General features: G+C 46.0%; 1 protein-coding gene across 8 annotated transcripts in view; it reads left to right on the top strand.

Moving 5' to 3' along the window:
- Positions 1–16,544, top strand: part of DIDO1 (death inducer-obliterator 1) — a 59,821-nt gene that overhangs the window by 13,650 nt on the left and 29,627 nt on the right. For 6 of the 8 annotated variants that reach the window (XM_004062503.5, XM_019016926.4, XM_019016923.4 and 3 more), the window contains exons 2-4: positions 9,563–9,759; positions 12,345–13,185; positions 13,940–14,261. In XM_004062503.5, coding sequence (XP_004062551.3) covers positions 12,347–13,185; positions 13,940–14,261 — 1,161 coding nt within the window. In that variant the 5' untranslated portion in view covers positions 9,563–9,759; positions 12,345–12,346. Of the gene's footprint in view, positions 1–4,405; positions 9,046–9,562; positions 9,760–12,344; positions 13,186–13,939; positions 14,262–14,387; positions 14,910–16,544 lie in introns of those variants that run through there. The other 2 variants (XM_019016924.4, XM_055372614.2) reach the window with 2 other exon arrangements.

The raw sequence follows: 16,544 nt of genomic DNA, 5'->3' as shown, positions 1-16,544 counted from the left end.
ATATGAAGTTGAATAGGTAATTGTACATATTTTAATAAGAATTCTGTAACCATGACCATAAAACTTAATAGGTGGTGGTAATCGTGTGTAAGTTGTAAAGGAGGCATTTCTCTCGTTGGGTATCAAATTTTGATGCCGTGGTTTTGCTTTGCATATGCTGATATAGACATTTAAGTGGTACTTATTATACCTTTATAATAAGGTAAATCAACTTTTTTTCCAAAATGAAGATACCTTAATGTGTTTGGTTACAAAAGTAATACACATACAGGAAACTTAAACATTATGTAAAAATAGAAAGTAAAGGCACTAGAAAGGGTGCTGTCCAGAAAAGCTCCACGTTACAGCTGTTTTGCACTAGTGAACGGGATGCGTTGGAGGCTGTGGCCGCTGCCCTGGCCGGCTTGTCTGCGGCTCTCACTCAGGTGCCAGGGAGTTTTTCTCACGGCTGTGCATGTGATGGTGCATCACCCTTAAAGAATTCCCGGCCGGGCATGGTGGGTCGTGCCTGGAATCCCAGCACTTCGGGAGGCCAGGATGGGTGGATCACTTGTCAGGAGTTCGAGACCAGCCTGGCCAATATGGTGAAACCCCATCTCTAACTAAAAATACAAAAATTAGCCGGGTGTGGTGGTACGTGCCTGTAATCCCAGCTACTTGGGAGGCCGAGGTGGGAGAATCGCTTGAACCTGGGAGGTCGAGGTTGCAGTGAGCCGAGACCACACCACTGCACTCCAGCCTGGGCGACAGTGAGACTCTGTCTCAAAAAAAAAAAAAAAAAAAAAAAAAAAAAAGAATTAGGCCAAGCATGCTGATGCGCTCCTGTAGTCCCAGCACTTTGGGAGGCTGAGGCCAGAGGCCAGAGGACCCCTTGAAGCCAGGAGTTCCAGGCTGTAGTGAGCCGTGGTTCTGCTACTGCTCTCCAGCCTGGGTGACAGAGCAAGACTCTGTCCACCCCCCACCCCCAACAAAAAGAATTTCACTATATAGATGTTTCTTGATTTTTCAAACTAGTCTGTTAGTTTGTGTTCAGTTTGTCACCTTTGTGAGGAAAAAAACACTCATAAGTTAGTGTGTACTTCCTACTTATTTCTCCTGGGTCATCGTGAAGCACTCCCTGCCCTCCATGAGAACAGTATGTCACCTGCTCTCTTCCCTGTGCCAAGCCCATAAAGGGCTGTTGGCAAATATGTCGGACAAATAGACTCACCTAAGAGGGCCTTTCTCTCCAAGCCCTCGCCAGCACAGGCTGTGTCACTTTCGTAGGTGGCACCTACCGTCTGTTGCACACTTGCCACAGATGATTTGGCACAGGATGTCGCTTCAGAAGACCTTGTAGGAAGCTGTGAGGTGGTTACTGTCCCCATTTCACAGACAGGAAAGTGCAGGCCTTAGATGCACTGCCTGATACCGTGTGGCCCCGGCGTTCGTAGACAGATACACTGCCTGGTACACTGTACCCTCCCCCCCCCCCCCCACTATCGTTTGCAGCTGGGATTGAACCCTGCATTCATAGACAGGTTCCCCCTTGAGTGAGCCCCCCATCTGCTTAACTGAGGGCTTGTCCTGGTTATAAATGTCTGGGTGGGGGTGGGCACTGCTGGCTGCAGCTGTCAGGACTGGGAATGCTGAACCTGCACCGAGGGGAGTGGGCCCCAGAGATGCTCCCAAGACCCTGGAGACACAGGCCAGGTAGACTGTGTGTGTGTGTGTGTGTATATATATGTGTGTGTGTATATATGTGTGTGTGTATATGTGTGTGTGTATATATATGTACATATATATACACACACACATACGTATAAAAGAGCCGGGCATTGTATATATATATATATATATGTGTGTGTGTGTGTGTATATATAGTGTATATATATATATAGTGTATATAGTGTGTATATATATTGTGTGGATATATATATATTGTGTGGATATATATTGTGTGTGTATATATTGTGGATATATATAGTGTATATATATTGTGGACATATATAGTGTATATATATTGTGGACATATAGTGTGTATATATATTGTGGATCTATATATAGTGTGTGCGTATATTGTGGATATATATATAGTGGATACATATAGTGTATATATATTGTGGATACACACACACACACACACACACACACAATAGCTGGGCATTGTAGTGCATGCTTGTAGTCCCAGTTACTCGGGAGGCTGAGGTAGAAGGATAACCTGAGCCCAGGGAGATTGAGGCTGCAGTGAGCCGTGATCAGTCGCTCCATTGCCCTCCAGCCTGGGCGACAGAGACCCTGTCTCAAAAAAAAAAAAAGAAAAAATTGGCTGCAGCTCAATTTGAGAAGCAGATTCTTGTGAGAGAAGGGTTTAAAGAAGAAAGCGCATTCTCTCCGCCTGGACTTAGGTGGCCGTCATCTCACCTGGCAATCCCTGCCTGGTCAGGAATCACATGAAACTGAGTGAGAGTAGACAGGGTGTCTGGAAAAAGGGAATGCTAAAGCAGTACCTGTCACTGCCACTAGGATCTCGACTGAACCGGAATGGCCTCGGGGAGCAGCCTTTCAGGCTCCAGCAGTGGAAGGCGCTGCTGTGTCAGCGGTTCCCAGACTGGCTGGACCCAGGACTGCTTTACACTCCTCAAAAGCAGGGAAGACCCCAAAGAGCTTTTGTTATATCTATTGATAGTCACCATGTTTGACATTTAAAAATGAGTCATTTAAATGCTGAAGTGCCTTCTATTTAAAATTGGAAACCAGTCGGGCACGGTGGCTCATGCCTGTAATCCTAGCACTTTGGGAGGCCAAGGTGGGCGGATCACCTGAGGTCAGGAGTTCAAGACCAGCATGGCCAACATGGTGAAACCCTTTCTCTACTAAAGACACACAAAAAATAACTGGGCATGGTGGCACACGCCTGTAATCCCAGCTACTCGGGAGGCTGAGGCAGGAGAATCCCTTGAACCTAGGAGGCGGAGGTTGCAGTGAGCTGAGATCGCGCCACTCTACTCCAGCCTAGGTGAGAGGGAGACTCCATCTCAAATAAATAAAGTAAAATTGCAAACCATTATATATTAACATAAGTAAACCATTTAGTGGAACCTGTTTTCAATGACGAAAACAGTGAGAAAGATGGTTTTGTTTTCACAAATCTCTTTGGCTTAACTGACAGCTTCTGGATTCGCACATCTCCTTCCGAATTCAAACTTAGTGTCTCCGTTCAGCTTCTGAAATGCTCTAGCATATACTCCGAGTGGCTGTGGAAACAGCATGGAATGTTGGTGTTGTGCAGACTGCTTTGATCTGGGGGCCTCCCAAAAGGACCCCTGGACCACCCTTTGAGAACCACTTCTCTAAGAGTTGTAGAATAGTTGGCTCTAAACACTTGGGGAAATTGATTACTTTTAGGAAGATAAGCTGTGTCTTTGAACAATTTTTAGTGGCTCAAGCATGTGCTTGCCCCTTGGGGCAAGTGTGGAATCAGTCTGATTCGCTGTCACCGGTAAAGCTGTTCCAGTACACACCTCTCCCTCAAAGTGCGCTACACAGCCCCTTGCTGAATCCTTTGCAGCAGTGAAAATCGGGGGTTGGGGGGAGGCAAGAGTAGGCTGTGCTTGGGGCCATGGAATTATGCAGGTCTCTAAGGGTGTGGACCGAGGAGAACATAAAGGAACAGTGATTTAAACCCGTAATAAACAGATGCCCTTGAGGGGAAGCAGCCCCCACAGTACCCTGCTGGGATGACCTCCTGCAGCGCACCCCACCTCACGTGGTACCCGGGGAGCTCACACTGCCACACTTGCGGCATGAGGTGGATTTCTTCATGGGGATAAGAACCTGTGCATTGTGGTCCTCACCAGGGCCCAAGTGGTAATCTTTTATTAAGAGCAACAGGAATCCTGGTATATAGAATTGGGACCGTATCTTAAGTGTTTGAAACCATATTTTCTTTTTTACTGAGACAAGAGGAGTCCATCAAAGGTAGTAGTTTAGGAGACTGTATGTCCAGCCATTAAATAGAGAACAATAAACCTCACTTCTCCTTCACCTCGATAAATGATTTTATGTGACTGTTTCTGGTTCCTGGCATTCATTTGGAGAGTTGAAATTTCCCACCTGAGTTGCCCACCAAGGTCACCAGCCTGTGTTTTGCGCTAGGAAGTAGATAGAGGGAAATGGCAGGATTGTTGTAAGCTCACATGGGGAGCTTGGCGGCCCGGCCGTAGCCGGGGGCTGGCCAAAGCATTAGTCCTCAGCAGGTTTTTCAGTAACAAGTTTTGCTTTTTGTCTCCGCGTATCTATAAAAACACCAATACCCAAGAAATGTAAAACAACAATAGGTTGTTTCTGGATTTTTCTCTACATTTTCCTTGTGAGAAACATACTGTGTTGTGGCACCCTTGCTGCTTTTTTTTTTTTTTTTGATTGGGAGTTTTGCTCTTGTCGCCCAGACTGGAGTACAGTGGCACGATCTCAGCTCACTGCAACCTCCGCTTCCCGGGTTTAAGTGATTCTCCTGCCTCAGCCTCCCAAGTAGCTGGGATTACAGGCACCTGCCACCAAGCCCTGCTAATTTTTGTGTTTTTAGTAGAGATGGGGATTTCACCATGTTGGCCAGGCTGGTCTCAAACTCCTGACCTCAGGTGATCCACCTGCCTCAGCCTCCTGAAGTACAGGCATGAGCCACCACACCCGGCCCAGAATAATTTTTGTAATGACAGTATTACTTGGTAAGCAGCAAAACTTTGAATTTGCCATCTGAAGGATTTAAATGTAATCTATGCAATTGAGTCAGATTCTGCATAGATACTAAAGTAAGTGAAAGTTGGGCTTCTTCAGTTCCTTGTGGGCCCAAATCTCTTTCCTGTTAGGTGAGTGCAGCACAGTGTTTCCTGCCGCAAGCTGGTGGAGCTTTGAGTGGGCCATCATGGTACATGAACGGCTGCTGCTGGTGGCTGGAGAACACGTCGCATTTGGGGATGTCATCTGAAGTTTCTAGGCATATTCTCCTAGTGACTGTCCCATTAATGAAAACTGAGCTATCAAGAGTCTTTCATTGGGTAATCTTTCCTTCATTTGTGGTAGTTTAAAGATCTTTTACCTAGTGTCTTCTCAGTTGCTCCTCATCTGCATAATAAACAGATTGATGAGCCAGGAGACCCTTAATAGGCAAAACATAAATAAATGTAAACTTTGGCCTACCCTGTCAGAATTAGCGAAAATAATGAAGTTTAGAATAGTGAGGTTTTATTGTAGCATTATAATTTCTGACTGGCGGGTTAAAATTGTTTTGAATATTGTTTCAGGGGAATGTGAGGTTTGAAGAAACAATGTTTGCCACTAGGTGAGGTAAACTATGCAGTTTTGTTTTATCTTTTTGCTTAGAAGTCAGAGCTCTTTTCCTGGAGGTGTGATGTTATGAAAATAGAAACTTAATTATGGTTGTATGTCATATTTTAAAGTGTCTTGGAGATTAATTACTCAGAAACTAGTCTCAAGTTTTTGGAACTGAAAATCTTTAGGTGGGAGCTGGGCACTGTGGCTCACACCTGTGGTGTTCCAGCTACTCAGGTTGAGGCAGAAGGATCGTTTGAACCTGTGAGGTAGAGGCTGCAGTGAGCCCTGATCATGCAGCTGCACCACAGCCTGGAAGTGGGCACGCTTGAGTTAATGACTTCAAGCAGATTTTAGAGTAGTAAAAGTTGAGCATACAGATTTGCAGTGGTTGCAAACCCATGCATTGTAATAGTTGTAGTCAGGCTTTTTAAAGTTACAGAGCTGACCTTTTGGGAGGATATTTTTATTTGGTTTTTAAGAAATTTCACTTTTGGCTGCTTACTGTTTTGGTGAGTTGGGGAATCTGAGGGAAGATTAACAGATAGTTACAGAACACTTGTGGAAGGAAATGTTTAAAGTCTCTTCTGATGTCTGAAGCATAGGTATGTGTTACTGCTTTGCACATATCCAGTGTACTCCTCAACTGGTAGAAATGGCATGTTGTCACAGTTCTTTGTGTTTCATGGGCTCCTGAGGGGGAAGTCCTTGAAGCCCTTTCTGGGGCTAAGAGGTAAAGATGACTTCTGCATGATAATAGTCTAATAGTACAGGCCTTTTCTGTTGAGTTTGACATTTGCATCGGGGCACAGGGCAGATTGGAGCCCTCTTCAGCACTGTGCATGGGCACCGAATGTTTAGAATATGCCAATTTTCCCAAATAATGTCCCTGATGATGCAGTAAATATTAATTTTGTCATTCGGAACCCGCAAACATTCATCTTTTTTACTTTCGCTGTGATTAAATGTCAAGTTACATATAAAGCTTCTGCTGCATCCGCACGTGGGCACTGTCCACGCACAGCCCTAGGGGATTGAGCTGGGAGCTGAGTGGTCTCGGAAACGCTGTCTGTCCCTGACAGAACAACAGACAGAGGACAGTTTTCAGACGCAGCATGTGGCAGGCGTTTTGTCCAAAACGAGTGATGTCTCAAAGAAAAAACGAACAGTATTTGTTGCTAAGGATAAAATTTGAGCTTTGGGGTGAAAATTGGAATTTTAGAAAACTTGTATCTGCCATTGTAAACCTGATGGCTTTCTAGTAATTAAAGTCTTCTTGGAGGTTGGACCCGACATTATCGGCCAGGTGAGGTGACTCACACTTGTAATCCCAGCACTTTGGAAGGCGGAGGTGGGTAGATCACTTGATCCCAGGAGTTTGAGACCAGCTTGGGCAACATAGTAAGACCCTGTCTCTACCAAAAAAATGCAAAAATTACCTGGGCATGGTGGCATGCACCTCTAGTCCCAGCTACTGGGGAGGGTGAGGTGGGAAGACCGCTTTGAGCCTGGCAGTGGTGTGTGTGGGGGAGGTGCTGAGGCTGCAGTGATCCTTGATTGCACCACTGCACTCCATCCTGGGCAACAGGAAAAAAAATGTTTGTTTTATGCTATCCGATGAGATGTGTGGACATTGAGAATCTCTGTCTGTAACTTGAACCCGTGTCATCCAGGTGAACAGCATGCACATGGGTCCAGAGTGCAAGGACGTGTCCAGAGTGCAAGGACGTGTTCAGAGTGAACACAGCAGTCAGTTTTCATGAAAGAAAGGGAGAAGTTCCTTGACAAAGGCTGCAAATTCTGTTTCAGCTAACTTTTATGAAACTGCTACTTGGCAAGAGTTGGTGTAGTATCAGTGAACATCCAGTTATGTGAAGATGGTTACAGTACTCCATTCTAAAGACCTATCTGTGTGAGGCAAGATTTTGATGACATGTTTTAGCTGAAACACTCTATGGGAACAGATTGAGGGCAGAAGTAGACATGAACATGGAGCTGTCTTCGGTTATGCCAGAAATTTGCAAAAATATACAACAGGGCCACTCTTCCTGTTCATTTTTGTTTGTTTTGGAAATAACTTTCATTTAAAGATACTATTAATGTATTAATAGGTTTATTTTTAATACATACTTAGAATTTTGAAAATAGCAATACATTCCACATAAACAAAAGCTCTTTGGTGTTCTCAACTTGTAAGAGTAAAAGTGTCTTGAGACAAAAGGTTTGAGAGCCGCCATTCAAGCATCTGGAAGTCTGTGTGTCCTCTGCTTGAATCGCCGCTCATCAGCTGCTTCTAGTCAATAGAAAATGAAGCAGTTTTCAGCTGGGGAAAAAAATGTGCTTAGAAATGTAGAAATATTAAATTTGGTACATTCTGTTTTAACCTGTAGTTTGTTCACTTCCCAGTTTCAAGGATACCCACATTTTTCTTTCTGGGGAAAAGTTGTTACTGATACAATATGGTTGCAGTTTTATGAGCACATTCCCCCTGTGGTGGGCTGTGTAGTGTGTAGAATTACACACTAATTATACACACAAAAAGTTGTGTTAGAACAGGTTTTTTTGCTTGTGCCTTGATATACATATGTTTTTATTTTACAAGCTGACTGAAATGTTATAGTAAATTTTCTCTGTTGAAGACATTATGAAATCAGTTTTGTAAATATAAAGTGATCTGATCTTTTCCGAAGGTATATCCTTCATTGAATTCTACTTAACAGAAATAACTACATTTTTCTGATTACTCAGAACTCAAATCTAGTAGCGTGTTTATTTCGCAGATTAACATAAATTGAATTTTTAAAAATCAGTTTTCGTTCCCGAGAACTTCTTAATTTCTTTGCTTTTATAAATGTTCAGTGTTGGCTGGGCACGGTGACTCGTTCATGTACTCCCCAAAACTCTGGAGGCTGAGGCAGGAGGATTGCTTGAGGCCAGCAGTTCAAGACCAGCCTGGATAACATAGCAAAACCCTGTCTCTAAAAGAATTTTTTTCAAAAATTAGCTGGGCATAGTGGCACGCATCTGTAGTCCCAGTTGCTCATGAGGCTAAGCCAGGAGGATCACTTGAGCCCTGGAGTTTGAGACTGTAGTGAGCCATGATTGGGCCACTGCACTCCAGCCTGGGCAACAAAGCAAGATGCCAACTCTTTAAAAAGTAAAGTAAAATAAATTAAATGCTCAGTGTTGCAAAATATAAAAGTTTATTTCCAGTGTTTTCTGAGCAGTCATTTCTGAATTCTTGAAGTAATTGTTTTGAGGATGATAGTTTTACCACATTGAAGAGATGGTGACTATGATGATGCCGTTTAGCTTATCATAGGGAATGCCTGTCTTATTTTTATTTTTTGTAGAGACAGGGTGTCTACATGGTGACACGTTGCCTGGGCTGGTGTTGAACTCCTGGGCTCAAGCAGTCCTCCCAAGCAGCTGGGATCACAGATGCGAAACACTACGCCCAGTTGTCACTGTCCCTTTAAAAGGAGGGGAGTTGGAATGTTTGTCCCTTTGTTCTGAGGTTGCCAGGGAGACCACAGAGGAAAGGCAGTTGGTCTTGAGGCTGAGGAAGAGGTGAGAGCTGGGGCTCAGTTTGGAAGTGTGGGCTTTGGGGCAAGGACCTAGCTAGAAACTCGGCACCTGGAACCTTTGAGTGTTGTGATGTGACTGGTTGAGAGAGGATATAAGAGAAGTGTTTCTTAAACACACGTGGTGAACTGTATCGTGTTGATTTTAGTAAGTCACAAACATTAGTATTCTAAAATTTTTCTTGTTTTTAATTAAAATAATTCAGATACAATATTAAGAATTTTCAGTTATTACATTCTTATATAATTTCGATGTTCAGCCTTTTCACTTTTTGTTCTTGTTCCTCTGTTTTGTGGTGGATTTTATTGAGTGGGGTCCATCTCGGACATAGGCTCCAAATGGAAAAGAAGCTGATGCTTGGCGACTCCTCTCTGGCCCTGGTCTGGCTGGGCCTCTGCCTGCCTCCCTGGGGCAAGCCTGGGACTCCACTCCTTCCTGCGCTGCCCTGGCCCCTTTCTCTTGGGGGTTGGTAGCATCCGCTGTCCTGGGTAGAGGTCCTTAAGGACACTGCTTGCGTGCTGGTTTTCAACCCCCAAGCTGTCTTTGTGGGTCACACAGTATCACTCAAATAATAGGTTACTTGAGAAGTTCGGTACTCCCTTTTAATTGTTGTCGATACGTAGTTTACTTAAGATATGTAAAATATTTTCTTATTTTCTTTTAGGATCTTACTCCACGGGAACAGCCTCTAGATAATCTGAGTTGTTGAAAATACGAAGCCTGTTACTCGTGAACAGTGGCTGACAACAGTGGTGTTGTGAGCCTGGCTGTCTGCTTGGACCCAGAGGTTTCGTCTGCCAGGGTTTTTGGTTGTATTTAGGATTTCAGGGAAAAGTGTCCAAGCTTTCAGTGTTGGAGCAGGTAAGGTATCAACACTGTTAGTAGCAACAAAATTTTAACTTAATAAGTCTGTATTTGCTATTTATAAAGTGGCATTTGTAAAGAAACTGATAGTAGAGTGTAGTATTCGTATTCATTTGAAATACATTCAGCCATTTGTATCAGCAGTCTCTATAGCAGCAGATTCTGCATCTGTGGATTCAACCAGCTGCAGAATGAAAATATTTGGGGGACAAACAATAAATAATGATCTGACAATAAAAAATAATAAAAATGTTATAAAACAGTGTGGTACAGCAACTGTTTCTATGATGTAATCTAGAGATGATCTAAATATTTGAGAGGTTTTGCATAGGTCATGTGCAAATAGCCTGTTCTCTCTTTAATGAGAACCCAGTTTTATAAACTAGAGCTCTTCCCGTAGAAAGCTACCAGCATGGATGCAGCAGCCCTTTTCGGCTGGGTTGGAGCTTCATAGGCCCCCAGAGGCAGAGGCGACTGCAACTTTGTGCCCTTCTGGGCAAAGGCTAGTGCGAGCCCCTCAGGCTACATCTTTAGTAGAAACTCCACGTGTTGTGTGAAAACGAGAGCTTGACCCTCTTCTGAGATGACAGTCACATCTCTTGCAAATATTTTGGCTTGCACAAGCAGAAAACTTTTTCTAAATGTAAAATTTCCAATGAGAACGAATAAACCATTTTAACTGATGTGGTTTAATAATTGCTCTACCATATATATTTGTAAGCAGCATTCTCTGCTTTGCCCTTAATGTTTGAGGTCAGCATTGCCTCCTGGATCAGAGCGGTTCCTTGTGACTTGCCTGGGGTCACCTGGCTGGTGAAAGAAGCCCCCCTTTCTGTTCACCACCGTCTCTAGTGCCCCCTCACACAGCAGCCTCCAGAGTTTGCACCCTGACTTGGAGTCGCTGCTGGTGCCCTGATTGAGTTGAGCTGTGTCCTTTAACAATGGGGTCACTTCAGGTGAGCATAGAAGTGATGTGTCCCTTATCTCCAAGGCTTCCGTGGAGTGCCCTGGGGGGTGTGGGTCATGTTTACAGAGCGTGGAGGCCACGGCCAGGCAGCATCTTTAGCTGGACAGGAAAATGAGAAGTGACAGCATTTAGAGGGAAGCAAAAAGAACAACACAGGTTACAGGTTGCAAGTAATTTTCCATTTTGTATTTTTGTTCTTTTTTTTTTTTTGAGACTGAGTCTTGCTCACCCAGGCTGGAGTGCAGTGGTGCGATCTCGGCTTACTGCAACCTCCACCTCCTGGATTCAAGCAATTCTCCTGCCTCAGCCTCCCAAGTATCTGGGATTACAGGCGCCTGCCACCATGCCCAGCTAATTTTTGTATTTTTAATAGAGATGGGGTTTCACCATGTTGGCCAGGCTGGTCTTGAACTCCTAACCTCAAGTGGTCTGCCTGCCTCGGCCTCCCGAAGTGCTGGGATTATGGGCTTGAGCCACCAGGCCCGGCCCCATTTTGTATATTTTTTAAGGCTTTCATTTTATGCCAGTCCTTCCCCCAGGATGGAACATGGCATAAAGTCAGAGTCATCATTAGCATTGAAATGTAATTAAAGCTTGGACAGCTTGGAAAAGAATTCTCAAAGTATCTACTGTCTTTTTCAGATTTTTGTCATTTCAACAAGAGTAAAAGTTTCATAAATAAGATTCTTTAGTAATGTATTAGAATGAAAGTGAAAAATAATACAGAAAAAAAAAAATATACTGGCCTGGCACGGTGGCTAACTCCAGCCTGGGGACAGAGCAAGACTCCGTCTCAAAAAAAAAAAAAAAGAAATATACCTTAAAGTGATCGCCTTGACCATGTTTTCTAAGTGTCCCAGTTGTCTGTTGCTGCTAACAATATCTCCAAAGCTCAGTAGACTAAAACAAGGTTTATTTCATACCACACAATCTGTTGAGTCAGGAGTTAGGCAGTTCTCTCACTTTGTGCCCATGAGGGTCATTCACTTGGCAGCAGGGCTGGTATGGAGGGTCCCAGATAGTGATAGCATCCTTCCTGGCCCCAGCCCCTGGTTGGGGAGCTGAAAGTCGGGACTCAGCTTCTTCATATCCTCTTTTCAGCATGGTGGTGGCCAGCCCATACTTGTAAAAGTCCAGAACAGACTTGGGTCCCTTTGCAGGCCACGCCCAAACTGGCACAGCGTCTTGTTCACTGTGCTTGTGGTCAGAGCAGCCCATCTGCCTGCGGAGGTGCTGGGGAGCTCGTGCCACCTCCGAGCTGCTCACGTCCTTACTCAAGTCCTTACCCTGCTATACTGTCCAATATTTCCTATTTGTCCCTACTGCCTGGCTTGTGAAGCCTTGTCCTAAGCAGTTAAATGATGAAATTGTACATTTGATTTGCTAGCTGTATTTTTGTCTAAACATTAGTTGTTTAACTGTATTAAAATTATCTTTACAAATCATCTTGAATCATCTCACATAGCACACATTAGGAAACACTGGTCAGAAGGACTTGCTTTATGTAGAGCTCCGCTGTTTGTAGGGAGGTAGCCCCTGCTGCGCGTGTTTAGCGGCAATGTCATCTTGTGTTCTGTGGTCAGTTGGTCACTATGTGCTTACGCTTTACCGCTAGGTATGGACGACAAAGGTGACCCGAGCAATGAGGAGGCACCTAAGGCCATCAAACCCACCAGCAAAGAGTTCAGGAAAACATGGGGTTTTCGAAGGACCACTATCGCCAAGCGAGAGGGCGCAGGGGACGCTGAGGTTGACCCACTGGAGCCGCCACCCCCACAGCAGCAGCTGGGCCTGTCCCTGCGGCGCAGTGGGAGGCAGCCCAAGCGCACTGAGCGCGTGGAGCAGTTCCTGACTATTGCGCGGCGCCGTGGCAGGAGGAGCATGCCTGTCTCCCTGGAGGATTCTGGTGAGCCCACGTCATGCCCCGCCACAGACGCCGAGACAGCGTCCGAGGGCAGCGTGGAAAGCGCTTCTGAGACCAGAAGCGGCCCCCAGTCTGCTTCCACAGCTGTGAAGGAACGACCAGCCTCTTCTGAAAAGGTGAAAGGAGGGGATGACCACGATGACACCTCCGATAGTGACAGCGATGGCCTGACCTTGAAAGAGCTTCAGAATCGCCTTCGCAGGAAGCGGGAACAGGAGCCCACTGAGAGGCCCGTGAAAGGGATCCAGAGTCGCCTGCGGAAGAAGCGCCGGGAGGAGGGTCCCGCCGAGACTGTGGGCTCCGAGGCCAGTGACACTGTGGAGGGCGTCCTGCCCAGTAAGCAGGAGCCCGAGAACGATCAGGGGGTTGTGTCCCAGGCTGGGAAAGATGACAGAGAGAGTAAGTTGGAGGGAAAGGCGGCTCAGGACATCAAAGATGAGGAGCCTGGAGACTTGGGCCGACCGAAGCCTGAATGTGAGGGTTACGACCCCAACGCCCTGTATTGCATTTGCCGCCAGCCTCACAACAACAGGTGGGTCATGTGTGGGCACCCACAGAAATCCCAGGGTTGCAAACAGAATTTTCCATTTGTTTTCATTTTAAAGGGTTACAAAGCTAGGCTGAATGAGCGATTTGTTGGAAAAGATGAACAAGTTGTCAAAAAAGAAACACATGAGAGTGGCTAAGGACTTCCTAGAGCCACCTCTCCACTCTGGTAGCCACCAGCCACACATGGCTGTTTCCAGTCAAGTGAGGAGGTGAATAGCGCCCCACCCCAGTCATGTGAGCCACGTGCAGCCAGTGGCTCTGTGTAGACAGCATGGAGGAGAATGTGTCCGTCACTCCGGGGTCTGTCTGTCAGACTGCTCCTCTAGACTGCCCCTTGGGAGACATAGCAGAGGGGCATGTGCAGACCGCAGCTGGCCTAGTGCAAACATTGGGGCGGCTCAAAAGATCTCTGCTAGGACTGGGTGTCAGATGGTGATAGGCAGCCTGTTGGCTTGGCGCTGGGATAAAGGCATTGTCGCAGTTTTGGGGGGAGACTTGCTGAGGTATCTGTGGTGGATGCCTTAGAGTTCGCTCCTAAAATGCGCTACTCTTAAAAAACGGTGAAGTAAATTTGGTTGAATGTTAAAATCAAAGGAAAGGCATGAGGACGTTCTTAATCTCTACTTTTCTGTATATTTGCATTTTTTCATGAAGTTAAAACCAGTTGGCTTATTAATGTGTTGAAAAGTGCTTGTCACTCACGTCCCATTGCTAACACCGTTATTTTATAATTTCAGGTTTATGATTTGCTGTGACCGCTGTGAAGAATGGTTTCATGGCGATTGTGTGGGCATTTCTGAGGCTCGAGGGAGGCTTTTGGAAAGGAATGGGGAAGACTATATCTGCCCAAACTGCACCATTCTGCAAGTGCAGGATGAGACTCATTCAGAAACGGCAGATCAGCAGGAAGCTAAATGGAGACCTGGAGATGCTGATGGCACCGATTGTACAAGTATGGGAACAATAGAGCAGAAGTCTAGCGAAGACCAAGGGATCAAGGGTAGAATTGAGAAAGCTGCAAATCCAAGCGGCAAGAAGAAACTCAAGATCTTCCAGCCTGTAAGTGTTTGTCCGCTGAGACAAGCATTCAGCAGTCGGCCTCACGGGTTTCAGTCTCGCTCTAGATAGAAATTCCTCCCAGGACGGGTGCTGCACCCATGTGGGGCAGTGCCTCTCCCGGGTTCCTGCCTCACTCCACCTGGGTGAGGCCTTTCTATTTTTATTCTTACCCTGTCTACCTCCTCTACTATTAATGACTTAATTGTTGAAATCAGCCCATCTTTGAGGATTTGGGTGTTGCTTACATGTTTTGTATGCACTAGCAGAAAGGAATTGTTTCTGAACGATGGGAGTGGCGGTGCTCCTGTGTCACCTGCCGTCTCCAGCTGCCTCGTGGTTCTGGTGCTGGCTCCTCGGGGTGCTTGTGTTGAGAGTGGTTTCTCTGTCTTGCAGCTGTGTTGACACTTAATTCTCTCCCCCTGATGTTTATGACGTTTCCCACATGCTGTCAGCTTCTGCTGCTGTCTTGTGTTTGCAGTCTCCATTCCAGTCCCCACAGGGCAGGTGTGACTTGGCGTGTTTTCACTCTGGTCCCTCCAGCGTCCCGGGCCTGTCCCCACCCAGCTGCCTGTCCTCTGGCAGGTATTGGAAATTGCTGTGTCTAGAAGCATCTCTGCCTTCACACTCTTGCACTGCGTTAGCTGCAAGGTGAGGATGTCCGAAGGCTGGGCCGTGCACCTAGGAGCGTGCCCTGGAGGCATGGAGGGGCTGAAGGCTCATGCTGCGCTGCTGTCAGAGACCACATCTAGGCATTCAGAGATGAATGGAAATGGGAATTCATGAGAAAAGTCATTGGTTTTATGTCTTTATTTTGTAAATATATTGATTCTGTTTTTTGTGCAGTTGAGGCTTCGCTCTGTTGCCCAGGCTGGAGTTCGGTGGCACAGTCCCAGCTCACTGCAGCCTCGATTTCCTGGGCTTGAGTGATCCTCCCACCTTAGCCTCCCAAGTAGCTGGGACTGCAAGCACACACCACCACGCCCAACATTTTTTTTTTTTAATTGTCATTGTGCTTGACAATACCCTGCACAAACCTAAATTGTATTCTCAATAAAACTTAGATTCTGTGGAGGAAAACTGATTATGTTAAATATTTAATTTGAGAAATAAGGTTTCGCTTAAGTATGTGTGAGGGACATGTTCGTGTGTGCTGAGGCCTGATCATCGAGACAGACTTTGTAAACAGCAGTGGTCAAGCTGCTTGTGGTGCGGGAGTTTCCTCCTGCTGCATGATGAGTTACTGCAGTCCTGGCTTGAAGGAGCTCACATTTATGCCTCCATTTCCATGGGAAGCCTGGGCCTGCTGCTCAGGTCTCACAGGTCTGCAGTCACGGTGCAGCGGGGGCTGTGGTCTCGAGAGGCTTGGCAGGGGATTCCCTTCCAGAAGCCCTCACGCTGTTTTTTACTATATAAGTGTGTCTGGCCGGGTGCTGTGGCTCACACCTGTCATCCCAGCACTTTGAGAAGTCAAGATGGGAGGATCACTTGAGGCCAAGAGTTCGAGACCAGCCTGGGCAACGTAGCGAGACCCCCATCTCTACAAAAAAAAAAATAATGAGCTGGGCGTGGTGGTACGTGCCTGTAGTCCCAGCTACTGGGGAGGCTGGGGTGGGAGGATCACTTGAGCCCAGGACATCAAGGCTGCAGTGAGCTATGATTGTGCCACTGCTCTCCGGCCTGGGCAACAGAGCGAGACCCTGTCTCAAACAAAAAAAAAGTATGTTTCATGCAATTTGGGGGGCATACTTAACTGAAAAATTACTCATTGTTTATCTGACATTCCGATTTCATTGGCATACTGTATTTTACTTGGCAGCCTTGCCCTCAGATCCTAGCCACAGGTAACCCTCTCAAAGCAGGGAAGCTTACCTCAAAACCAGCTATGAAGTCTTCTCTCTTCACGAAAGACCCAGTTCCATTTTTAAGGGTTTTTACCTGATTGAGCCGGACCCATTTGACTTGCAGTCATCCCAGTTAGATCCTTAATTACATCTGAAGAAGCCCTGCATGTGGGTCCTCTAGCGGAGCCTCATGGTGGATGTGAGGTCCCATGGGCCCCGCCCACCCTCGACAGGGGTGCACAGAGCAGAGGGCGGGAGTCCAGGGGTCTCCTCACACTCCTGCCCCCTGCAGGGCATGACGGGCAGTGACAGTGTGAATGCCTTACCTGGCTTTTTCATAGCTTGAATCAACAAAATGTTTATTCATATTAAAAGTACTATTAGTATCTCATTTTAAAACTGTGGCCTTGGTACTATAAATGGTGATTTTACAAAACACACA

The sequence above is a fragment of the Gorilla gorilla genome, chromosome 21, assembly GCF_029281585.2.
Source record: "Gorilla gorilla gorilla isolate KB3781 chromosome 21, NHGRI_mGorGor1-v2.1_pri, whole genome shotgun sequence".
Lineage (NCBI taxonomy): Eukaryota > Metazoa > Chordata > Mammalia > Primates > Hominidae > Gorilla > Gorilla gorilla.
The sequence above is the reverse complement of the archived record's forward strand: the minus strand, read 5'-3'. Positions and strand labels throughout refer to the sequence as shown.